Below are 26,715 nucleotides of genomic sequence, written 5' to 3'. Positions count from 1 at the left end.
TGTTGTGGGAATGAAATGTAACATGTTCACACCTTAATCCTTCCTTGTCTTTACATTGACACTTCTGTGTGTGTGTGTCTGCAGCTACCAGTCATCTCGGTGGTGAGAGAAACCGAGGCTCAGCTACTACCAGATGTAGGAGCCATAGTGACCTGTAAGGTGAGGTTTGGGGAGCTCTTGACGTGCGCGTGTCAACTTCTTGTACACCCTGGTGGTTGTTGTAGACCCACGTAGTGCTAAAAAGCTGTGCACATCACCTGGATTAAACCGGACAGAATACCTTTGAGGATTGATAGATGAGGTGCTCTTGTCACTGATCCAAGATCTCAACAATGGGTGTGTGTGCGTTTAACCTCATTGATAACCGCCCTGATCGGTCTCCCTTCCTGTCCAGGTGACCAGTATCAACCCCAGGTTTGCTAAGGTTCACATCCTCTACGTTGGTTCCACACCACTGAAGGACCGTTTTAGAGGAACCATCAGGTAACAGGGATTGTCTTATTACTGTTATTCTCATGGAGTGTCCCAAATGCCACTCTAGTCCCTATTCAGTGCACTACTTTTGTCTGGGGGTCCAGATGGTCACCTATGGGCTCTGGTAACAAGTAGTACACTACATAGGATACCATTTGGGATTATATAGGGAATAGGATACCATTTGGGATTAAATAGGGAATATGGTGCCATTTGGGATTATATAGGGAATATGATGTCATTTGGGACTATATAGGGAACAGGATGCCATTTGGGATTATATAGGGAATAGGGTGACATTTGGGATTATATAGGGAACAGGGTGCCATCTGGGACTATATAGGGAACAGGATGACATTTGGGATTATATAGGGAATAGGGTGCCATTTGGGACTATATAGGGAATAGGATGCCATAACCTTCAAAACTAATCTACTGTTTACTACACTAATATACACAGGAAAGAAGATGTACGAGCAACAGAAAAAGACAGGGTATGTTTTTGAATGAATCTAAAGTTCCCCCACTGTTTGACCAACATATTTTATATTGTGAAAATATGTTTGGTATCATATAGACCCGTCTGTTACTGTTTATCATGAAATATCATACCGTCTGTTACTGTTATGACATCATACCGTCTGTTGCTGTTTGTCGTGACGTCATAACCGTCTGTTGCTGTTTGTCACTACGTCATACCGTCTGTTACTGTTTATCATGAAATATCATACCGTCTGTTACTGTTATGACATCATACCGTCTGTTACTGTTTGTCATGATGTCATAACCGTCTGTTGCTGTTTGTCACGACGTCATACCGTCTGTTGCTGTTTGTCATGACGTCATACCGTCTGTTACTGTTTGTCATGAAATATCATACCGTCTGTTACTGTTATGACATCATACCGTCTGTTACTGTTTGTCATGATGTCATAACCGTCTGTTGCTGTTTGTCAAGACGTCATACCGTCTGTTGCTGTTTGTCATGAAATATCATACCGTCTGTTACTGTTTGTCATGACGTCATACCGTCTGTTGCTGTTTGTCATGAAATATCATACCGTCTGTTACTGTTTGTCGTGACATCATACCGTCTGTTGCTGTTTGTCATGACGTCATAACCGTCTGTTACTGTTTGTCACGACGTCATACCGTCTGTTACTGTTTATCATGACGTCATACCGTCTGTTACTGTTTATCATGAAATATCATACCGTCTGTTACTGTTTATCATGACGTCATACCGTCTGTTACTGTTTATCATGAAATATCATACTGTCTGTTACTGTTTATCATGAAATATCATACCGTCTGTTACTGTTTATCATGACGTCATACCGTCTGTTACTGTTTGTCATGATGTCAAACCGTCTGTTACTGTTTATCATGAAATATCATACCGTCTGTTCTGTTTGTCATGAAATATCACTTGTCTGTTACTGTTTATCATGAAATATCATACTGTCTGTTACTGTTTATCATGACGTCATACCGTCTGTTACTGTTTATGCCTGTCATATGTGGTCTGTTACTGTTTATCATGAAATATCATACAGTCTGTTACTGTTTATCATGAAATATCATACAGTCTGTTACTGTTTATCATTGAAATATCATACCGTCTGTTACTCAAATCACAACCCATAGTCTGTTACTGTTTGTCACCTTGCTCTACCGTCTGTTACTGTTTGTCATGACATCATACCGTCTGTTACTGTTTGTCATGAAAATCATACCAACTGTTGCTGTTTGTCTGAAATATCATACCGTCTGTTGCTGTTTGTCATGAAATGTCATTCTGTTACTGTTTATCATGACGTCATGACCGTCTGTTACTGTTTATCATGACGTCATACCGTCTGTTACTGTTTATCATGACGTCATACCGTCTGTTACTGTTTGTCATGACATCATACCGTCTGTTACTGTTTGTCATGACATCATGTCTGTTGCTTTTGTCATGAAATATCATTCGTCTGTTACTGTTTATCATGACGTCATACCGTCTGTTACTGTTTGTCATGAAACATCATACCGTCTGTTGCTGTTTGAAATGTAACGTTCATACCGTCTGTTACTTTTGTCTTGACGTCATACCGTCTGTTGCTGTTTGTCTGCACGTCATACCGTCTGTTACTGTTTGTCAGACGTCATACCGCTCTGTTACTGTTTGTCATGACGTCATACCGTCTGTTGCTGTTTGTCATGAAATATCATACCGTCTGTTGCTGTTTGTCATGAAATATCATACAGTCTGTTACTGTTTGTCATGAAACATCATACCGTCTGTTGCTGTTTGTCACGACGTCATACCGTCTGTTACTGTTTGTCATGACGTCATACCGTCTGTTACTGTTTGTCAAGATCTCATACCGTCTGTTGCTGTTTGTCATGAAATATCATACCGTCTGTTGCTGTTTGTCATGAAATATCAACCCCAGGTTTGTTACTGTTTATCATCCGTCATACCGTCTGTTACTGTTTATCATGACGTCATACCGTCTGTTACTGTTTGTCATGACGGAACCATCTGTTACTGTTTGTCTTATTACCGTCTGTTGCTGTTTGTCATGAAATATCATACCGTCTGTTACTGTTTATCAGAAATATCATACCGTCTGTTACTGTTTATCAGATGGCAACCATACCGTCTGTTACTGTTTGTCATGACGTCATACCATCTGTTACTTTTGTCATGACGTCATACGTCATTTGCTGTTTGTCATTAAATATCATACCGTCTGTTGCTGTTTGTCATGAAATATCATAGTCTGTTACTGTTTGTCATGAAATATCATGCCGTCTGTTACTAGGGAACAGGGTGCCATTTGGGAATTTTGTCATGACGTCATACCGTCTGTTACTGTTTGTCATGGCGTCATACCGTCTGTTACTGTTTGTCATAGGGAACGGATGACCATCTGTTACTTTTGTAGACGAATAGGGTGCCATGTTACTGGAATAGGACGCCATAACTTCAAAACTGTTACTGTTTGTCTACACTAATATACCGTCTGTTGCTGTTTGTCAACGAAAACCGTCTGTTACTGTTTGTTGACGTGAACCGTCTGTTGCTGTTTGTCAACGTATTTTATATCTGTTACTGTTTGTCACGACGTCATACCGTCTGTTACTGTTTGTCATGACATCATACCGTCTGTTACTGTTTGTCATGAAATATCATACCGTCTGTTGCTGTTTGTCACGACGTCATACAGTCTGTTACTGTTTGTCATGACGTCATACCGTCTGTTACTGTTTGTCATGACGTCATACCGTCTGTTACTGTTTGTCATGAAATATCATACCGTCTGTTACCGTTTGTCATGACGTCATACCGTCTGTTACTGTTTGTCATGACGTCATACCGTCTGTTACTGTTTGTCATGAAATATCATACCGTCTGTTGCTGTTTGTCACGACGTCATACAGTCTGTTACTGTTTGTCACGGCGTCATACCGTCTTAGCTCATTTTTTAATTGTAATAGACTGGGAACCACTATAACCTTTGACCTCTGCAGGTGGAGACGTATAAAAGCTTCCGTCCTGGAGACATCGTCCTGGCTAAAGTCGTATCCTTCCATTTGACAGTCTTTCCAGTTCAGTAACTAGGTAGTAACACAGGGACAGTCAACCAGTGACTGATATTGGGCTGGTTCTATTCCCTTAGTGCAGTGTAGCTTTCACCATATTGCTTAAATGTTAAATTGTGAATGTTCAAGATCAGCCAGACAGAACGCACAAAACCACTGATCTATGAATCACCTTGCATCCCAAATAACTACTCATTATGTGATGACTGACTCTGTGCCTTTCCAAGTGTTGCCCTTTAACCTCCTGACCCCCAGATCTCCCTGGGAGACGTCCAGTCCAACTACCTGTTGACCACAGCAGAGAACGAGCTGGGGGTGGTGGTAGCCCACAGTGAAGCAGGTGAGACTGGTCACATGACAACAACACTGCTGTTCTTAGCCCGAGGCTGTCCTTAACCCTAGGTTACCCTCCTTAACACAAGCCTTGGTTGACTGAAACCAACTGACACTTTTGTCAAGTAGTATATTTCTGTTTCCCTCCTCTCAGGAGCCCAGATGGTGTCTATCAGTAGTATATTTCTGTTTCCCTCCTCTCAGGAGCCCAGATGGTGTCTATCAGTAGTATATTTCTGTTTCCCTCCTCTCAGGGGCCCAGATGGTGTCTATCAGTAGTATATTTCTGTTTCCCTCCTCTCAGGGGCCCAGATGGTGTCTATCAGTAGTATATTTCTGTTCCCCTCCTCTCAGGGGCCCAGATGGTGCCTATCAGTAGTATATTTCTGTTTCCCTCCTCTCAGGAGCCCAGATGGTGTCTATCAGTAGTATATTTCTGTTTCCCTCCTCTCAGGGGCCCAGATGGTGCCTATCAGTAGTATATTTCTGTTTCCCTCCTCTCAGGAGCCCAGATGGTGTCTATCAGTAGTATATTTCTGTTTCCCTCCTCTCAGGAGCCCAGATGGTGTCTATCAGTAGTATATTTCTGTTTCCCTCCTCTTAGGAGCCCAGATGGTGCCTATCAGTAGTATATTTCTGTTTCCCTCTCAGGAGCCTAAATGGTGCCTATCAGTAGTATATTTCTGTTTCCCTCCTCTCAGGGGCCCAGATGGTGCCTATCAGCTGGTGTGATTTGCAGTGCTCCACGGACAGACGTCAAAGAGTTCCTCAAGGTGTCTATCAGGGTGCAACCTGGTACCTGCAGGCCTGAGCAGGGACCAGTGGGTCTATCAGTAGTATGCACCCCTCACCTCTCCAGAGCCCCCAGCAGGGACCCCTTTCCCTTCCTCAAGGAACACACAGCTTCCCTTCCTCAAGGAAATGGTGTCACACAGCTTCCCTATCTCTGATAGAGAGACAAACACACTCACACTTGGATTGTGCCTATCAGCATTGTGTGTACAAAGGACACAAAATATTTTAGGGTCATGTGCAGATGCCTGCAGACATGATGCTTATATAGTACACGGGTCATTGACCTCTCCAGCCCCAGCAGGGACCCCTTTCCCTTCCTCAAGGAACACACAGCTTCACACACAGGAACACACAGAGCCTTGTGTTCTGGTAGGAGACAAACACACTCACACTTGGATTGTGAACATGCATTGTGTGTACAAAGGACAAAATATTTTAGAGGTCATGTACAGATGCTTGGACATGATGCTTATATACACACGGGTCATTGACCTGACACACACACACACAGAGCCGTATGTTCAGGGGGGATACCTCAACAGTAGATTCCTCCCTCTACAACCTACAGCAAGGCAGCATTTTTTCCCTCCAGGTTCTGGAGGGCTACAGTAGAGGTGCAGGATTTTGTTCCAACCCAGCACTAGGACACCTGATTCAACTGATCACTGGGGCCTTGATTGGCTGACTCAGTCTCTTTAGTGCTGGACTGGAATAAAAGCCTGCACCTCTACTGTAGCCTTGTAGAACCAGGTGAGAGAAATGCTGCCTTGTTGTAGAGGGAGGAATCTACTGGGCTACAATACTAGCCCTTTAGAAGCAGGAATAAAGAACATCCGGGGTCACCTACTGATCCCTTACCCTTCTCCCTGAACTGTGCTCTCATGTATCCCCCATGGATTTACTAGCATATCTCCACCAGTCCTTTCCTTTTAAATCCATGAGGGGTAGTGAATGAGTGAACACTTTTTTGGGGGGGGGGGGGGGGGGGGTGTAGAATCAGACCACAGCCCTGGGGTGACAGTCACCAGTACAGACAGGCCCAATTCCAAATGGACCTTTGAACCCTACACGCTAGTGAGTAGGGCTTGATTTGGGTTTGGGCCTTAGATGGCTAACAGTTGGGATGTTGAAGCGAAGAGCTGGAATTGAAAGTGTCGTTTTGTGGCGGCACCGTTAGACTCATACGACCAGGAGGACCTTTCTGCACCAAGGCAGAGAAACGGAGATGTCTGGTTCTCTCCAAGAGTTGTTTCTTCTGTCGTTTCAAAACAATACTTCTTGTTTCTTCTGTCGTTTCAAAACAATACTTCTTGTTTCTTCTGTCGTTTCAAAACAATACTTCTTGTTTCTTCTGTCGTTTCAAAACAATACTTCTTGTTTCTTCTGTCGTTTCAAAACAATACTTCTTGTTTCTTCTGTCGTTTCAAAACAATACTTCTTGTTTTTCTTCGTTTCAAAACAATACTTCTTGTTTCTTCGTCTCTCTCATTTCTTCCTGTACTTGTCAGCAGAGGCAGAGTCAAATAAAGTGTATCATGCATGAACCTCTCACCCTGTTCCAATGTTACTTATTTACATTTAAGTCATTTAGCAGACGCTCTTATCCAGAGCGACTTATCAGAAAGGTTCATTTTAAAGATGTCTGTTTTTTAAATGAAATCCTTTATATAAGAGCGCCCCAACTGACCATCATTCATCATGTCCATTTGTTGACTGTGTGTAAAACAATTCTATGCTGTTTAAATGTCTCTAATTGACAGCTTATCAACTGTCAGTTTTTATCATGTCATGTTCAGTTGAGGCATTAGTTGACCGTACTAGACTATTACCTATATAGTGCACTACAGGGCCGCGGGTCAAAAGTAGTGCACTACAGGGCCGCGGGTCAAAAGTAGTGCACTACAGGGCCGCGGGTCAAAAGTAGTGCACTACAGGGCCGCTGGTCAAAAGTAGTGCACTACAGGGCCGCTGGTCAAAAGTAGTGCACTACAGGGCCGCGGGTCAAAAGTAGTGCACTACAGGGCCGCGGGTCAAAAGTAGTGCACTACAGGGCCGTGGTCAAAAGTAGTGCACTAGTGCACTACAGGGCCGCGGGTCAAAAGTAGTGCACTACAGGGCTGCGCGGGTCAAAAGGTCAAAGTCGCGGGTCAAAAGTAGTGCACTACAGGGCCGCGGGTCAAAAGTAGTGCACTACAGGGCCGTTGGTCAAAGTAGTGCACTACAGGGCCGCTGGTCAAAAGTAGTGCACTACAGGGCCGCTGGTCAAAAGTAGTGCACTACAGGGCCGCTGGTCAAAAGTAGTGCACTACAGGGCCGCGGGTCAAAAGTAGTGCACTACAGGGCCGCTGGTCAAAAGTAGTGCACTACAGGGCGCTGGTCAAAAGTAGTGCACTACAGGGCAAAAGGTCAGGGCCGCTGGTCAAAAGTAGTGCACTAGTGCACTACAGGGCCGCGGGTCAAAAGTAGTGCACTACAGGGCCGCGGGTCAAAAGTAGTGCACTACAGGGCCGCGGGTCAAAAGTAGTGCACTACAGGGCCGCGGGTCAAAAGTAGTGCACTACAGGGCCGCGGGTCAAAAGTAGTGCACTACAGGGCCGCTGGTCAAAAGTAGTGCACTACAGGGCCCACCGGCTGCTGGTCTAAAGTAGTGCACTACAGGGCCCACCGGCTGCTGGTCTAAAGTAGTGCACTACAGGGCCCATAGGCTGCTGGTCAAAAGTAGTGCACTACAGGGCCCATAGGCTGCTGGTCAAAAGTAGTGCACTACAGGGCCCATAGGCTGCTGGTCAAAAGTAGTGCACTACAGGGCCCATAGGCTGCTGGTCAAAAGTAGTGCACTACAGGGCCCATAGGGCTGGTCCACTCAGGGCCCATAGGCTGCTGGTCAAAAGTAGTGCACTACAGGGCCCATAGGCTGCTGGTCAAAAGTAGTGCACTATGTAGGGTGCCATTCAGGACGCTAACCTTATCATACAGCCAGGAAGCATCACATACTGGACCAGTCAGAAGGCAGAAACACACACAACTCTGCTCTCATTGACACCACAGGTGGATAGGTGCAGCTTTCAGTTCAATTCAATGTCAGCAGCTTTGTCACACAGTACTCCTAATACACAGTACTCCTAATACACAGTACTCCTAATACACTGAACCAAAATATGAATGTGTTGGTCCCATGTTTCATGAGCTGAAATAAAAGATCCCAGAAATGTTCCATATGCACACACATGTTATTTCTCTCATTGTGCACATATACGTTTACATCCATGTTAGTGAGCATTTCTCCTCTGCCAAGATAATCCATCCACCTGACAGGTGTGGCATATCAAGAAGCGGATTAAACCGCATGATCATTACACATGTGCACCTTGTGCTGGGGACAAAAGGCCACTCTAAAACGTGCGGGTTTGTCACAACACAATGCCACAGATGAAGTTCTGAGGGCGTGTGCAATTGGCATCCTGACTGCAGGAATGTCCACCAGAGCTGTTGCCAAAGATTTGAATGTTCATTTCTCTACCATAAGCCGCCTCCAATGTAATTTTCGGGAATTTGGCAGTACGTCCAAAAGGCCTCACAACCACAGACCTCATGTAACCAAGCCAGCCCAGGACCTCGACGTTCAGTCTTCTTCACCTGCGGGATCGTCTGAGACCATCCACCCCGCCAGCTGATGAAACTAGAGTATTTCTGTCTGTAATAAAACCTTTTTGTGGGGAAAAGCCTTTTCTGATTGGCTGTATCTGGCTCCCCAGTGGGTGGGCCTATGCCCTCACAAGCCCATCCATGGCTGCACCCTGCCCAGTCATGTGAGATCTATATATTAGGGCCTAATGGATTTATTTCTGATTTCTTTATAACTGTAACTCGTTAAAATCATTAAAATGGTTGCATTTATATTTTTGTTACCAGTCAAAAGTTCGGACACACCTCATTTCGGGATTTCTTTATTTTTACTGTTTTCTACATTGTAGAATAATAGCGAAGACATCAAAACTATGAAATAACACATATGGAATCATGTAGTAACCAAAAAAAGTCTAAAATACATTTGCAAAGTTGTCATCAAGGCAAAGGGTGGCTACTTTGAAGAATCTCAAATATAAAATATATTTTGATTTGTTTAACACTTTTTTGGTTACTACATGATTCCATGTGTTATTTCATAGTTTTGATCTCTTCACTATTATTCTACAATGTAGTAAAAATATAGAAAAACCCTGTAATGAGTAGGTGTGTCCAAACTACTGACTGGTACCGTATATACATTCATACACACCACATTCACCGACAGACACTCCCAAGACCCTGCAAGAGAAAAGGTACACACACTCATCCAAATAAATTTTGGATGCTAGACACACACTCAATGGTCCGTCCCGACTTAATCATCGAAGCGCACCGATCGGGTTGTGTTGATGTCAATTGAGAACTTCTTATTGGACGGCGCCGAGAACCCAAGTCCCGCCCCCTTCCGTGAAGTCCATGCGGCGCGACTGAGCGCGCTCAAACTCCCCAGTAGGCCTTGCTGCAAGCTCTGCTGTCCGTCTTTAGTCAGCGCCATGTTGGCCCGCCCTCCCGTCGCACCGCTCGATGCTATTGGCTGCCCGCTCTTCTTGAAGCCACCCATCAACCGAAGGAACTTACTATGTTGGTCAGAACTGTCAAACTGTGCAGTGCCCCACTGGCCCAAACCCTGGAAGGGAGAAGAACACTGTTTGTAATATTTATATTCAACATAATGATTTGTTTCAGAGAAGAGTTGGTATGTGACCCCAAATTTGGGATACACCTTGGTGTCCTGACATCATAAGAGTACTGACCGATGGTACCGGTGCTGCTTTGAGTTGGACTGGATTGGACTTCTGGTCGATCTCATTCTGCAGGGCCAGGCGTCTCCCCTATGGAATGGAATAGCACCATCATTTTATATGAAGGCCATGTTACAGAGTACACAACATATACTGTATAGTCCATGTTATATGTTATATAGTACACAACATATACTCTATAGTCCATGTTATATAGTACACAACATATACTCTATAGTCCATGTTATATAGTACACAACATATACTCTATAGTCCATGTTATATAGTACACAACATATACTCTATAGTCCATGTTATATAGTACACAACATATACTCTATAGTCCATGTTATATAGTACACAACATATACTCTATAGTCCATGTTATATAGTACACAACATATACTCTATAGTCCATGTTATATAGTACACAACATATACTCTATAACATGTAGTCCATGTTACATAGTACACAAAATAAAATACTATAGTCCATGTTCAATAGCTGCCCATTTGATTTTTTGACTATGGCAAAATATCTGATTGTGGAAAAACAGCAGAATCACAATCATATATCCCTGTATAGTCCAGGCACTACTCTGGAGCCAGCGCCACACACAGACCAGGCACTACTCTGGAGCCAGCGCCACACACAGACCAGGCACTACTCTATAACATGCCACACACAGACCAGGTGATTTACCGTATTCTGGAGCTAGTCACAGAAAAATTAAAGCCAGCTCAATCCACAGTGCTCTCAGCCAGCTGCCCATTTGATTTTTGGAACCAGTTACACAGAAAATATCTGATTATTGGCCAAACAGACCAGGCACTTGTATCCCTGGACCAGGCACTACTCTGGAGCCAGCGCCACACACAGACCAATCACTCTGGAGCCAGCGCCACACAGACCAGGCACTACTCTGGAGCCAGCGCCACACACAAGACCAGACACTACTCTGGAGCCAGCGCCACACACAGACCAGGCACTACTCTGGAGCCAGCGCCACACACAGACCAGGCACTACTCTGGAGCCAGCGCCACACACAGTCCAGACACTACTCTGGAGCCAGCGCCACACACAGACCAGGCACTACTCTGGAGCCAGCGCCACACACAGTCCAGACACTACTCTGGAGCCAGCGCCACACACAGTCCAGACACTACTCTGGAGCCAGCGCCACACACAGACCAGGCACTACTCTGGAGCCAGCGCCACACACAGACCAGGCACTACTCTGGAGCCAGCGCCACACACAGTCCAGGCACTACTCTGGAGCCAGCGCCACACACAGACCAGGCACTACTCTGGAGCCAGCGCCACACACAGACCAGGCACTACTCTGGAGCCAGCGCCACACACAGACCAGCTTAACGTCCTTGGATGCTTCTAGCGCCATGTATATTATTACAGTCAGAGGGTATTACTTCATCAGTATACAGCATTTATATTGGTTGGTGTGTGTCCAACATGTCATTGATTAAACACAATGCTACAGTCAAACAACAGCATTCACTAATAAGCATTTGCATAATATAATGCATTCATAATTTATTCATAAATAGTTACATAATCAATATACAATGTTTAATTCAGACCAGGAAGAAATGACATTTCTCTTTCTCACAGTGACAGAGTTGGATTGGTGGACTGACTGGCAAGTGGGATTCCCAGGACCCAAACAGATCTAATGGGTCGTTAGCGATCTACCTGATCAATATTGATCTCGAAGGTGTTTCCCCTGGTCTCTGACAGGAAAACCACATCTGTCTGGTCCCTCTGGGGGTTGGAGCAAAACAACATATCAGACAACTACAGATTGATACTGTCAGTGTTTTAATACCTTTAAGTAGAAACAATTAAGTAAGAAAGTCACCACTTTTATCTATTTATCCATATATTCATTTAACAGTTTAACTATTCTGTTAGTCGGCACCTCCAGCATTCTGGGTGCGGGTCAGAGCATTGGTTTTTATATTCATTTAACAGTTAACTATTCTTTTCCAGCATTCAATACATTGGTTTTTTACTTTCAACAAGGACCTTTGAAATGGCTCTAGAATCAGGGCCACCTTCCAGAAGCAAACATTGTTGACCATTTCAGATAGAAATGTCAGGAATAATAGAGCCGACATGATTCCTCATTCTACATGTCAGAGAGACATGTTTATTCTACATCATATATGTCTATCTGAACGTTCCACAACGGTGTACCCTGCTGAAGAAGACCCATGATTTGATAACCTCTTCACCTCTGACCCTTAACCCCTTTAACTCACCTCCTGGTATTCAGGGTCGCAGCTCTCAACCTTTATCTTCTTTTTCCCCTTCGTCATAACCTTCTTCCCTTTCTGGTGAGGGGTGCTGTCCTCCATTTCTGTCTCTACCTCAGAGCTCTTCTTCACCTTCTTTTTCCTTCCCTCACTCTCTCCGTCCTCCACCTGTTCCACTACTCCTGTCATATCCACCCTTTTCATATGTTTGGGCTTCCACTTGTCCACCACATCCTCCTCCTCTGTTAGTGCAGAGGCCTTTCTCTTCTTCTTCTTGCCCTCCTCCTTTCTCTCCGTGTCCATGGTGGTGTCTGCAGCGCTGCTGGAGGACTTGGGTTTCTTCTTCTTCTTTTTGGTGTTATTCTGTTCCTTTGTACTGTGTAGCCTAGCTCCTTCTTCTTCTTCTTCTTTTTGGTGTTATTCTGTTCCTCCTGCTGTACTGCTGCTGTAGCCTCAGCTCCCTTCTTCTTCTTCTTCTTTTTGGTGTTATTATTCTGTTCCTCCTGCTGTACTGCTGCTGTAGCCTCAGCTCCCTTCTTCTTCTTCTTCTTTTTGGTGTTATTCTGTTCCTCCTGCTGTACTGCTGCTGTAGCCTCAGCTCCCTTCTTCTTCTTCTTCTTTTTCGTCTCCCCCTCTTCCTCCTCCTGACTCTCAGTTGGTTCAGCAGCTTTAGGGATCTTTTTCTCCTTCTTTCCTTCCTCTGTTTTTCCCTTCTCTTTCTTGCCTTTCTTTATTTCTATCACCTCTCCTTCCTCTACCTTGACAACGCTGATCTCTGTCTCTTCTGCCTGAGAGAGCTTCTTTTTTGAGAGCTTCTTTTTTTTCAGCTTCTGCCCATTTTCCACTACTCCTTTCTCATCCTTTAATCCACTGTGTTCTGTCTGTAGCTCCGTTGTAACAGTGTTAACACCTTTCTGCTTCTCCTGGCCACACCCTCCTCCGTCATTTCCATTAGTCATGACTTCCTCACCGTTGGTGTTTGTCTCAGACGACAACTTCTTCTTCTTCGTCTTTCCTTTCCGTTTCTCCTGCTCTCCTTCCGTATTCCCCCATTCCCCATTGGATGAAACCTGCTCTTCTACCAGAGTCTCTACGTTCGTCTTCTTTTTCTTCTTCACTCCTTCGCTATTCCCCTGGTTTATGGAAGTGTTTTCTGAGATCTCTTCCTCAACGTGGGTGTCCTTCCCACTCTTCCTGTTCGTCTTCTTCATGGTAACGTTCCTGTTGCCTGTGTCGGCCTGGACCATCTGAGAAAAATAAACATCCCACAATATGGATCTGTTTGAAAGAAGCAGTCACTTCCAAGGACATTGTAGAGAATGCATTTTCGGTTTAAAATGGACACAATATTGATATTGACAGTGTGTGTCCTAAATGAAACCCTATTTTCTATATAGTGCACTTCTTCTGACCCAATGTGTCCTGGTTTAAAGGTGGTGCACTAAATAGGGGATATGGTGGCATTTGGGATGCAGCCAGTGTCATTTTGGCGAGCAACACAGAACCAGATACAAACCAGTGTCATTTTGGCAAGCAACACAGAACCAGATACAAACCAGTGTCATTTTGGCGAGCAACACAGAACCAGATACAAACCAGTGATCTGACTGAAACCGTGGACTGGGACTCCTTGTCTATCTCCCTCTGTAGGGCCAGACGTTGAGCCTACAGGGGATAAAGCCCGGATTAAAAACTAACAGTAAACTTTTACAGTAGATGTTGGCTAAAGTACTATGTTTCATAGGTTGTCTATCCAAATTGTCAGCCAATCCCAGCACATGTGGAGGAAGGGGTCTTAAAAATCAGTGATTCACATACACTGACTGGTGATCAATTGATAATGATTGTTGTTTGTGTGATTTGATAGTGATTCATTTTATGGTGATCTCATCTAATGTTAGCTACCTGATCAATAAAGACCGTTTCCACGGTGTTGTATCTTCCTGTCTTCTCGGACACGAAAACCACTTCGTCGTGAAAAGCCGTCTGCAGAATGAAACACATCCAGTTCAGTTAACGCAGGTAGGTTATACAAAACAATAACATCTACCAGTCTATTTGCCCAGGTTATAATGTAGTTTACAAAACAGCTTGATCAATGTAAGTCAAGTTATGCTAGCAAGCAGCATCGAATGAATGTGTGCATGGGGTGTTAGGGTTAGCTAGCTTGCCATGTTAGCTGGCCAAATAACCCGTCACCGGTGATAAAACACTTTGCAACGGGTCAACACAGCAATTCGCTGGAAGACTACCTGAAGGCTTCATCATTTCATATTTACAAATAACGGCATTAAAGTTGACTTACTTTTAAGACTCACGTAGAAACGTGTGTACACCAGCGCTGCACTGCTCCTTGACCCGGAAATACTGTTAGATTCTCTTCTAGTAATCGTCCTCGTGTGTCTATTGCAACAAAGCTCAACCGCACGCTCCTTCTGTTCCTCTCCTATCTCCGGATTCTCTCCCTTCTTTACACCTCGTATTTGTCTTTATTTTTCTCGCTTTCTCATATGCTATATGTGTGTATTCATTATCTCTCTCAAAAACGTGCAGAACAACAAAACATACCCAATCAAGTTGCAGAGCTCTTATAAAAGCCCATGTGCTTATTGCAGTATCCCACATTATAATATGGTACTGACCCTGTATATAGTATGTTTACCCCTATACATATCTACCTCTATAGATCCAGTACTTTTGACCGGAGTTCAGTATCCCTGTACATTATAATATGGTACTGACCCTGTATATAGTATGTTTACCCCTATACATATCTACCTCCAGTATGCAGTGACCCTGGGCAAACACCTCTATAGATCATCCCTACATTATAATATGGTACATAATTTGCTATACATATCACTATAGACAGTATACATATTATACTGACTACATATCTACCTCTATAGATCCAGTATCCCTGTACATATAATATGGTACTGACCCTGTATATAGTATGTTTACCCCTATACATATCTACCTCTATAGATCCAGTATCCCTGTACATTATAATATGGTACTGACCCTGTATATAGTATGTTTACCCCTATACATATCTACCTCTATAGATCCAGTATCCCTGTACATTATAATATGGTACTGACCCTGTATAGTATGTTTACCCCTATACATATCTACCTCTATAGATCCAGTATCCCTGTACATTATAATATGGTACTGACCCTGTATATAGTATGTTTACCCCTATACATTACCTATAGATCCAGTATATACATATCTACCTCTATAGATCCAGTATCCCTGTACATTATAATATGGTACTGACCCTGTATATAGTATGTTTACCCCTATACATATCTACCTCTATAGATCCAGTATCCCTGTACATTATAATATGGTACTGACCCTGTATATAGTATGTTTACCCCTATACATATCTACCTCTATATCCAGTATCCCTGTACATTATAATATGGTACTGACCCTGTATATAGTATGTTTACCCCTATACATATCTACCTCTATAGATCCAGTATCCCTGTACATTATAATATGGTACTGACCCTGTATATAGTATGTTTACCCCTATACATATCTACCTCTATAGATCCAGTATCCCTGTACATTATAATATGGTACTGACCCTGTACATTATAATATATAGTATGTTTACCCCTATACATATCTACCTCTATAGATCCAGTATCCCTACCCCTATACATACATTATAATCCAGTATCCCTGTACATTATAATATGGTACTGACCCTGTATATAGTATGTTTACCCCTATACATATCTACCTCTATAGATCCAGTATCCCTGTACATTATAATATGGTACTGACCCTGTATATAGTATGTTTACCCTATACATATCTACCTCTATAGATCCAGATCTGTACATTATAATATGGTACTGACCCTGTATATAGTATGTTTACCCCTATACATATCTACCTCTATAGATCCAGTATCCCTGTACATTATAATATGGTACTGACCCTGTATATAGTATGTTGACCCCTATACATATCTACCTCTATAGATCCAGTATCCCTGTACATTATAATATGGTGCTGACCCTGTATATAGTATGTTTACTATACATATCTACCTCTATAGATCCAGTATCCCTGTACATTATTTTGTATTTATAGTATGTTTTTACATATCTACCTTGATCCAGTATTGTCAGTACTTGACATTGTTTACCCCTGATACATACTACCTCTATAGATCCAGTATTGTACATTATAATATGGTACTGACCCTGTATATAGTATGTTTACCCCATTACATATGTATTAGATCCAGTATCCCTGTCATTATAATATGGTACTGACCCATGACATATCTACCTCTATAGATCCAGTATCCCTGTACATTATAATAAAATGTTTACCCCCATATCTACCTCTATAGATCCAGTATCCCTGCTTTATGGAACCCTGAAAGAGACTCTGTAATCCAACAGCAGAGGACCCTGTTAGTATGGTGCTATACATAGCTCTAGATCCGTATTGTACATTATAATATGGTACTGACCCTGTATATAGTATGATACTCTCTACCCAACAGACATTATTATGGTGACCCTGTATATAGTATGTTTACCCCTACTCTAACCTGTAACAGCAGAGGGTGTTAGGGTGCTGTAGCCTAGCCGTTACATTGGCTGACCCAAAGAGACTCTGTAATCAACAGCAGAGGGCGTTAGGGTGCTGTAGCCTAGCTGTTACATTGGCTGACCCAAAGAGACTCTGTAATCAACAGCAGAGGGTGTTAGGGTGCTGCAGCCTAGCCGTTACGTTGGCTGACCCAAAGAGACTCTGTAATCAACAGCAGAGGGTGTTGGGGTGCTGTAGCCTAGCTGTTACATTGTGTGTGTCCAGTATGGCATCCTATTCCCTATATAGTGGACTACTTTTGACCAGGATGCCATTCAGGATGCTCACTAGCAAAGCCTGTAGCTTATTAGAACTGTCACTTACTGTGCCAGTGGCTTTTACCAGAGATAGATAGAAGCCCTAAGCCTACAAGATGTGGAACCTTTTCTGTTTTAGGCTTTCCATGCTACATACTATTATTACCACGACAACACGGCTGCCACAAGGCATATCATGCTAAAACGCAAACAATCATATCATGCTAAAATGCAAACAATCCATTTTAGATAGAAGCCAAATAAACCTTCCAAACAGTTTAATATAGAAATGTTTCTGCCTTCAAGTTTGCATGCTTACAAAGCCTTGTACAGACACCTCAATATTATGTCGATCCAAACAGTTGAATCTATAATCTATATTTTATTTCATTGAGTTTTGTGTGAGAATTGTGTTTATGGGACATGCAACCAAGCCCTCCTCTGTATCAGGACATAGGATGATAATATAATAGCCTTATACAGGAGTACACGACTGGTCACAGTAAAGCCACTAATACCAATCCCCCCTATCAGTTTAACTAAATGGGTAATTCCAAGGTTAGAGCACCATAGGGATTAAGAGGCAGCAGATTAGTCCAATCAGGGACAAGGGGGTGTCTCACTGTTCAGGTGTTGGGAGATAAAACACGCAAAGAGCAAAGAAGAAGTCTCTGAAATATATAACGTTAGTATGAGGTGCAGATCCTACCATTAATTCATATACTGTATATTCTGCCATATAATCATACTGATATTGCCCTCCCTGTTAAAAACTCTCCAAATGTGTTACAACAACCCCATAACAAAACTACTGATATCATAGAACCACACCAAAAAAATACAGTACTCGTCTGTGACACCAATAATAAATTCAATTTCACCATCATAACATTCACCATAGAAATATGCCACACAAACGTTATATCCCAAATAGTGACAGCAGAGATTAGCTTAATAATAAAGTGCTTGATCACAACAACTCTGGTGGACCGAACACAAAGCTGAGAGTCTTAGTAAAAAACACTTGTTTACGTGTCCCAACACATCTAATAGAGTCATAAGCATCATCAATAGGAGCAACTCTTAGTGTTCCGCATCCCAAATGGCACCCCATTCCCCACATAGCGCACTACTTTAGAACCCTTTGGATCCTGGTCAAAATTAGCGCACTAAAATAGGAAATAGAATGCCATTTGAGACTCGTCACAGAGTCTGTAGAGAACATGAGTGGGCAGGCGAGGTTAGTGAGCACGGTGGATGGATGGAATTTACATACATACTGAATGCCTCCAGAATGGAGCCCTATTCCTTATAATGCAGTGCTTCAACCAGAACCAGAACCATACGGCTCTGGCCAACAGTAGTGCATTTTATAGGCAATAGAGTTCTATTTGGGACGTGACCACTGTTCTCCTGTACCTGGTGTGTCATATAGGCTTTTTTTTGCACTTTTTAAAACAACAAAACAGAAAAGCTAAAAATATTTAACAGAAAAACAGAAGTCTGTATCCCTGTATCCCAAATGGAACTCTATTCCTATGTAGTGCACTACTTTTGACCAGAGCCGGTGCCATTTGGGACCAGCCGATAACTGTTCACTGAGCGAGCTTGACGTTCATCATCATCATCATTGGGGATATATTCCAGGCTGCATGGGTTAAGACGGGGGAGGCAATGTCTTTGTTACCCTTCTCTGTATCTCCTGCAGTCAAGCCTGGAATGACATTTCTTGCGAGCACTGATCTCAAATCAGTGTTTCCCTTTTCCTCTCAATGAGCAAAGTGTATAAAAAAGTTAGTGTGAGCTGATCCTAGATCTGTGGCTAGGGGTAAATTCCTTGTTGCAGTGCTTTGTACAGTCAATGGTGAGGTGAGGTAGAGGCATTGATTGGGTTATGAGTGACATTGGAAACATTCCGGAGCATTCCGGCACCATAATATGCCGTGTTGCCGTGGAGACCGGTTCCAAGGTTCTCCTCTCACCACAGCTGTCTCCCTGTGTAGTTCACCGGAGCGGTAGGCATCTGTTACAGACAGACAAGTGGTTAGGGTGTGTGTGTGTGTGTGTGTGTGTGTGTGTGTGTGTGTGTGTGTGTGTGTGTGTGTGTGTGTGTGTGTGTGTGTGTGTGTGTGTGTGTGTGTGTGTGTGTGTGTGTGTGTGTGTGTGTGTGTGTGTGTGTGTGTGTGTGTGTGTGTGTGCATATGTGTGTGCATATGTGTGTGCATATGTGTGTGCATATGTGTGTATGTGTTAAATCAAATCAAATGTTATTTGTCACATGAATACAACAGGTGTAGACTTTACCATGAAATGTTTACTTATGATCCCTTTCCCAACAATGCAGTTAAAAAGTACGAACATTTGCAAATAGATCAAAATAAAATATTAAGACAATAAAATAACATTAACGATGTTATATACAGGCTATATACAATGAGCACCGGTACCGAGTCAGTGTACTGGGGTAAGAGGTAGTTGAGTTAATATGTAATAATATTATATTATAAACTGGGTGGTTTAAGCCCTGAATGCTGATTGGCAGACAGCCAGGGTATATCAGACCGTATACCACGGGTATGACAAAACATGTATTTTTACTGCTCTAATTAGGTTGGTAAGCAGTTTATAATAACAATAAGGCACCGTGGGAGTTTGTGGTATATGGCCAAAATTTGCGCCGTTCCTAAGAACAGCCCTTAGCCGTGGTATATTGGCCATATACCACACCCCCCCGGGCCTTATTGTTTAAATATAATATGAACATGGGTGTTTGTGTGTGTGTGAGAGATATGACACACTAACCGTTCCTCCGTTCATCACCAGGGCCATCTCAGTGGGCTGGTACATGTGGCCTCTGAAGGGGATTCCAGGACGCATCCCCCCATGTCCGTTATGGTACGACCCACCTCTCAGTGCTGAGACTCGATCCAGGGAGAGAGCAAACACAAATCAAGGGGATGTTACTAGTTAATCGTTAGTTCGTTTTTTTTCTGTAGACAATCATTCTATTTAGACTTAAATCTTTTGCATGTACACAAACATTTGCAAACCCACACATAGCCTTTCACACAACCAACACACACATACACACACACACACAGTGTACCTGCGCTGTGTTCCTCGATAGAGTAGGTCCGGTTATCTGCGCAGGGCCTGTGTGTGAGGGTGTGTGTGGGTAATGGCACCTCCTGTTGGAAGCAGGGCTGCAGGGGCTGGCTGGTGTGAAAGTAGTCCTGCTGGTTGGGGACCGGCGGGTCCCTCAGACACAGGTGGGCTTCTGGGATGGCGTGAAATAACAGGAGGATCCAACCTTGCGCTACCAAGGCAACCGCCAACACCGGCTCATCCCAGTCCGGTTGCCGTCCTTCCCCGCCACCCAACCGCGCCCCCCTCAACGCTGCGTCGCCATAGAGATAGAGCACAAGCCAGGAGATCCATAGCAACAGGGACGCCAGGCAGGACAGGAAGAGCCATACGGCGTTGCACTTCCAACGCCGCTCGCACCCTCCGTCACTCCCCTCCTCTGCCTCGTCCCCTCCCCCTTCCCCTCCACACAGCACCACAGCCAGGGAGAGGCACAGCGCCGTCAGGAGCAGCCCCAGGGCGTAGCTGCAAACCAGGGCAAAGTCAACCGGTGGGTAGTCGCAGGCCCCGTGGCCCTCCCTCACCACTGTCAGCAGCAGCCATTCTCCAGAGATGATCCCCTGGACCAGGGCCAGGGCCATGCCAAGCCCAGCCAGGGAGCTCCCTTTGGGGCTAGACTTTCCAGACACCAGCCTCTTCAACCGTACCGCCTGGGCCAGGAGGCAGGAGAAGCACAGGGCGAACAGGGGGCCCCAGAGGACCCGGCGGACCACACACAGGGCCTCGTTACGGCCCACCAGGAAGACCAGGGACAGAGAGAAGAGAACCAAGAGGGAGGCCAGCAGGAGGAGAAGAGGACCCAGGCCGGAGCGCCGATCTGGGTCAAGGATGGAGTGGCGCTTGGCTAGGAGAACCACAGAGAGGACCAGGGAGGTGATGGCTCCACCACAGGCCACGGCCTCCAACACCACCCCCCACACAGACTCCAGGTCACACAACGTCCTGTAGAAGGGGTCCACGTTCACACCGCAACCCAGAGGAGGGGGAGGGGCCAGGCCGGGGTCGATCATGTCATCCTGGGAGTGTCCGCAGCCAATCAGAGAGAGGAGAAAGAGAAGGACGGGACTGAGGGCCATCTGAGATAGAGAGAAATTAAGAAGAAGAAGAAGAAGAAGAGGGAGGGAGAGAGAAGCAAAACGTTGTTACTGAATCATGTCAACAACACAGCACCAAAATGGCCTGTCTCTTGCTATCACTTGTTTAGTCAGTGTATCATTCAGTGTTGGACCACAAGAGACAGTGGGATGAGTTTCTGCTAGAGGGAACCAACTGTTCCTGGTACATCTTTCATTTCACAAATATATCATTATTATGTAATGTCCTTTCTCAATCTCTAACTGCTTGGATGCTCATACACACACACACACACACACACACACACACACACACACACACACACACACACACACACACACACACACACACACACACACACACACACACACACACACACACACACACACACACACACACACACACACACACACACACACACACACACACACACTAAAATGCACACACACATACACAGCATGGCCCTCAGCAGCCCACTCAGCCTGTGCTAGCCAGGGCCACGGTTCCCATAGTAACGCACAGCCAAGTGGGTTGGCCTACATAGCGCTGGGTTTTCACAACACAGGCTGAGTGACAAGTACACGCACACACACAAACACACCGACACACACAGTTCAACATTGGAAGAAAGCACTTTTTTTGAAAGTGTCATGGCCCGGGGCGGGGCTACGATAGGGGCTATCAAAAAGTTATAATTAAGCTATCAGTCTTTACATCTGACACCAAAAACAACAATAATCCATAAAACTACTGTGCATATTAATCCTTCAAATATTCATTTGTTCAATTAATGTGAACTGAACTCACCTTGAGAGATTAGTCGAATGTTCCGTTAGGTTACTTAATAACTGTCATGACTTCGGAAAAATAATGAGGTCACATCTCTAGTCCCACATAGTCGATATCCCGAACTCATAATTCATCTTGGGTCCATGTTAGTTCAACGACGTTTGTTCAGCAGACTCATTTAAGATCTTCTTCATTTACAGGCGACTACAAGGTGACCGTTATCTGACGTGTTGGCGAGCTGTGCGCACAGCAGATCGCACGCTCACCATAAATAACGGACTGTATAAAAGGTGAGTCACTCGTTGACTATTCCGTTTGTATTCCATCCGGTCTCCGGTGGCGCGAGCTGTGACGGTTATTGGGTCCGTTAAATTTCACTCCTGTCTGTGGAATCTCTCTTGTGCGTTTCCGTTATTTTCCCATGGTATCACGTTATATCACATCATTGTTTTGGCAACGCTACAGCGCGCTATGAGCACTCCAAGAAAGTGTCAGGTGCACGCTTGACTTCACTCCCCCACATAGCCAAATATAACAAACCTGACTAAAAGTTTTTTTTTCTCTCTCTCTCTCTCTCTCTCTCTCTCTATCTCTCTCTCTCTCTGTATCTCCCTCTCTATCTAAATCTGCGGGGGATGTAAACAGCAACTTGGTTGCAGCTATCGGCTTGAGGCTCACAGGGATGCTGCAATGCTACTTCCAAGCACTGCTCTCCTCTGCCAGAAGTGCATTATATAATAATATATGCCATTTAGCAGATGCTTTTATCCAAAGCGACTTACAGTCATGTGTGCATACATTCTACGTATGGGTGGTCCCGGGGATCGAACCCACTACCCTGGCATTACAAGCGCCATGCTCTACCAAATGAGCTACAGTGCATCTACACTGGTCTTCCTCCATGCAGAGGTCAACAGTTCAGTATCCAGAGATTCCTCAACTTCTTTATCACTTTCACAATGCAATAATAAAGTATATAATCAGACCGGCCTTTAATGTTGGTTCCTTCCAACTGCAGCAGCTTTCAACGGTTTACATTTGACATGTTAGTCATTTAGCAGATGCTCTTATCCAGAGCGTTTTACTGGAGCAATTAGGGTTAAGTGACTTGCTCAAGGGCACATGGGCAGATTTGTCACCTAGTCATCTCAGGGATTTGAAACCAACAACTTTTTGGTTACTGGTCCAATGCTCTTAACCGCTAGGCCACCTGCCACCCCCAAATACATTCATTCAGTCAATCAACCATTACAATCTCATATTAATAGTGGAATAATCCATCCCCACTTTCTTGTCCTCTTCCACCCGACTGTCTCCTCCTGGCGGAAGGTTTCAAGGACAGGTTAAAACACAGGCTGGCCAAGCACAGCAAAAGTAGTGCACTATATAGGGAATAGGGTGCAGGGTAAAGCCTCTTAGCAGAAACCTATAAACAGAGACCTATATTCAATACAAGGTGAAACATCTTCAGAAGAATCAAATCAAAGGGGGAAACCAGAAGGCAGCTAGAGCAGGTATGCTGAGAGGAGAGGAGGAGGAGGAGGGGAGGAAGAGCGGAGGAGAAGAGTCCTGAACACAGGTGAGTGTCAGGTCCACGTAACCACTGTCTCCTTAGTTTAGTGAGTGTCTTTGTCCAAAATGTCACCCTATTCCCTGTGTAGTGCACTACTTTAAACCAGAGTCCTATGGGCCCTAGTGCACTACATAGGGAATAGGGTGACATTTGGGGACTGAGACAGGACGTCACGTAACAGAGAAAATCCATGACTCAGCCGCATGCTGCTTTCTCCCACTGACATGGGGGTAATCCCCACTCTGTGACCGTGTGTGTGTGTGTGTTCTTGTGTGTGTGTGTGTGTGTGTGTGTGTGTGTGTGTGTGTGTGTGTGTGTGTGTGTGTGTGTGTGTGTGTGTGTGTGTGTGTGTGTGTGTGTGTGTGTGTGTGTGTGTGTGTGTGTGTGAATAAGATTACATGGACATGGGGGACCTGGTCCTAGAACAGTACTCCTACCCTGAGACTGTTTATTAGTACAGACCCTGTACTGTACTGAGAGAGTCGTTACCTGGTCCTAGATCAGCACTCCTACCCTGAGACTGTTTATTAGTGCAGCCCCTGAGACTGTTTATTAGTGCAGCCCCTGAGACTGTTTATTAGTGCAGCCCCTGAGACTGTTTATTAGTGCAGCCCCTGAGACTGTTTATTAGTGCAGCCCCTGAGACTGTTTATTAGTGCAGCCCCTGAGACTGTTTATTAGTGCAGCCCCTGAGACTGTTTATTAGTGCAGCCCCTGAGACTGTTTATTAGTGCAGCCCCTGAGACTGTTTATTAGTGCAGCCCCTGAGACTGTTTATTAGTGCAGCCCCTGAGACTGTTTATTAGTGCAGCCCCTGAGACTGTTTATTAGTGCAGCCCCTGAGACTGTTTATTAGTGCAGCCCCTGAGACTGTTTATTAGTGCAGCCCCTGAGACTGTTTATTAGTGCAGCCCCTGAGACTGTTTATTAGTGCAGCCCCTGAGACTGTTTATTAGTGCAGCCCCTGAGACTGTTTATTATTAGTACAGCCCCTGAGACTGTTTATTAGTGCAGCCCCTGAGACTGTTTATTAGTGCAGCCCCTGAGACTGTTTATTAGTGCAGCCCCTGAGACTGTTTATTATTAGTGCAGCCCCTGAGACTGTTTATTAGTGCAGCCCCTGAGACTGTTTATTAGTACAGCCCCTGAGACTGTTTATTAGTGCAGCCCCTGAGACTGTTTATTAGTACAGCCCCTGAGACTGTTTATTAGTGCAGCCCCTGAGACTGTTTATTAGTGCACTGTTTAGACTGTACTGAGCCCCTGAGACTGTTTAGTTAGGAGCAGTGGTGTTAATGAGACAATAGAGTTTTAAAAGATGCCAGTAATAGAGCCCTAAACATAGAAGGACTGTCATTATCTCCAGTAGCACACCACCTGAGACTGTTTTTACACACACACACACTGAGACACACTGAGACTGTTTATTACACACACACACCCTGAGACTGTTTATTATTAGTACACACACCCTGAGACTGTTTATTACACACACACACCAGCAGTGTAGATTAGTGTGTCTTATAATGTCTCAACAGCCTAGTAACAACTGATGACCTGAATGAATGGGGCCAGTGACGGACCCAAACAGGCCCAGACTACCAGCCCAGCCCCCAGCTGAGACTGTTTATTAGTGCAGCCCCTGAGACTTCTACTGAGACTCTTAGTGAATACAGGCCCAGTAGTCCAGCTCTTCCCTGAGACTGTTTGAATAAAGGCCCAGTCCAGCTCTTCTACTCTGAGACTGTTAGTGAATACAGGCCCAGATCAGTCCAGCTCTTCCTGAGACTCTTAGTGAATACAGGCCCAGATAGTCCAGCTCCTACTCTGAGACTCTTAGTGAATACAGGCCCAGTCCAGCTCTTCTACTCTGAGACTCTTAGTGAATACAGGCCCAGTCCAGCTCTTCTACTCTGAGACTCTTAGTGAATACAGGCCCAGTCCAGCTCTTCTACTCTGAGACTCTTAGTGAATACAGGCCCAGATCAGTCCAGCTCTTCTACTCTGAGACTCTTAGTGAATACAGGCCCAGTCCAGCTCTTCTACCTGAGACTCTTAGTGAATAAAGGCCCAGTCCAGCTCTTCTACTCTGAGACTCTTAGTGAATAAAGGCCCAGTCCAGCTCTTCTACTCTGAGACTTAGTGAATACAGGCCCAGTCCAGCTCTTCTACTCTGAGACTCTTAGTGAATAAAGGCCCAGATCAGTCCAGCTCTTCTACTCTGAGACTCTTAGTGAATACAGGCCCAGATCAGTCCAGCTCTTCTACTCTGAGACTCTTAGTGAATACAGGCCCAGATCAGTCCAGCTCTTCTACTCTGAGACTCTTAGTGAATACAGGCCCAGTCCAGCTCTTCTACTCTGAGACTCTTAGTGAATAAAGGCCCAGTCCAGCTCTTCTACTCTGAGACTCTTAGTGAATACAGGCCCAGATCAGTCCAGCTCTTCTACTCTGAGAGTCTTAGTGAATACAGGCCCAGATCAGTCCAGCTCTTCTACTCTGAGACTCTTAGTGAATACAGGCCCAGATCAGTCCAGCTCTTCTACTCTGAGACTCTTAGTGAATACAGGCCCAGATCAGTCCAGCTCTTCTACTCTGAGACTCTTAGTGAATAAAGGCCCAGTCCAGCTCTTCTACTCTGAGACTCTTAGTGAATACAGGCCCAGTCCAGCTCTTCTACTCTGAGACTCTTAGTGAATACAGGCCCAGATCAGTCCAGCTCTTCTACTCTGAGACTCTTAGTGAATAAAGGCCCAGTCCAGCTCTTCTACTCTGAGACTCTTAGTGAATACAGGCCCAGATCAGTCCAGCTCTTCTACTCTGAGACTCTTAGTGAATAAAGGCCCAGTCCAGCTCTTCTACTCTGAGACTCTTAGTGAATAAAGGCCCAGATCAGTCCAGTCCAATCCAGCTACATCATTAACACCACTACAGGTGGTTTGGAGGTGGTGTGGTTCATGTGGAATA

The 26,715-nt window shown here is 44.6% G+C and overlaps 2 protein-coding genes across 3 annotated transcripts in view; one reads left to right on the top strand and one right to left on the bottom strand.

Moving 5' to 3' along the window:
• exosc1 (exosome component 1) overlaps positions 1 to 26,715 on the top strand; it is a 66,085-nt gene that overhangs the window by 3,513 nt on the left and 35,857 nt on the right. Inside the window, exons 3-7 of the mRNA XM_046310536.1 lie at positions 85 to 159; positions 395 to 483; positions 935 to 968; positions 3,997 to 4,047; positions 4,324 to 4,408. Coding sequence (XP_046166492.1) covers positions 85 to 159; positions 395 to 483; positions 935 to 968; positions 3,997 to 4,047; positions 4,324 to 4,408 — 334 coding nt within the window. The remainder of the gene's footprint in view (positions 1 to 84; positions 160 to 394; positions 484 to 934; positions 969 to 3,996; positions 4,048 to 4,323; positions 4,409 to 26,715) is intronic.
• Positions 17,432 to 22,791, bottom strand: gprc5bb (G protein-coupled receptor, class C, group 5, member Bb). 2 transcript variants are annotated; one of them, XM_046310457.1, is made up of 4 exons: positions 22,194 to 22,791; positions 20,275 to 21,388; positions 19,971 to 20,089; positions 17,432 to 19,191 (listed from the first exon to the last, which is right to left on the bottom strand). In XM_046310457.1, the coding sequence occupies exons 2-4, from the start codon at positions 21,386 to 21,388 to the stop codon at positions 19,147 to 19,149; spliced, it is 1,278 nt and encodes a 425-aa protein (XP_046166413.1). In that variant the 5' UTR covers positions 22,194 to 22,791; the 3' UTR covers positions 17,432 to 19,146. The 2 variants fall into 2 exon arrangements, with proteins under 2 accessions (XP_046166413.1, XP_046166414.1); XM_046310458.1 differs by having other exon boundaries at positions 19,971 to 20,083; positions 22,194 to 22,788.

Source organism: Oncorhynchus gorbuscha, linkage group LG18 (genome assembly GCF_021184085.1).
Source record: "Oncorhynchus gorbuscha isolate QuinsamMale2020 ecotype Even-year linkage group LG18, OgorEven_v1.0, whole genome shotgun sequence".
NCBI classification, from domain to species: domain Eukaryota; kingdom Metazoa; phylum Chordata; class Actinopteri; order Salmoniformes; family Salmonidae; genus Oncorhynchus; species Oncorhynchus gorbuscha.
Note: the sequence above shows the minus strand (reverse complement) of the source record. Positions and strands in the feature narration are given on the sequence as shown.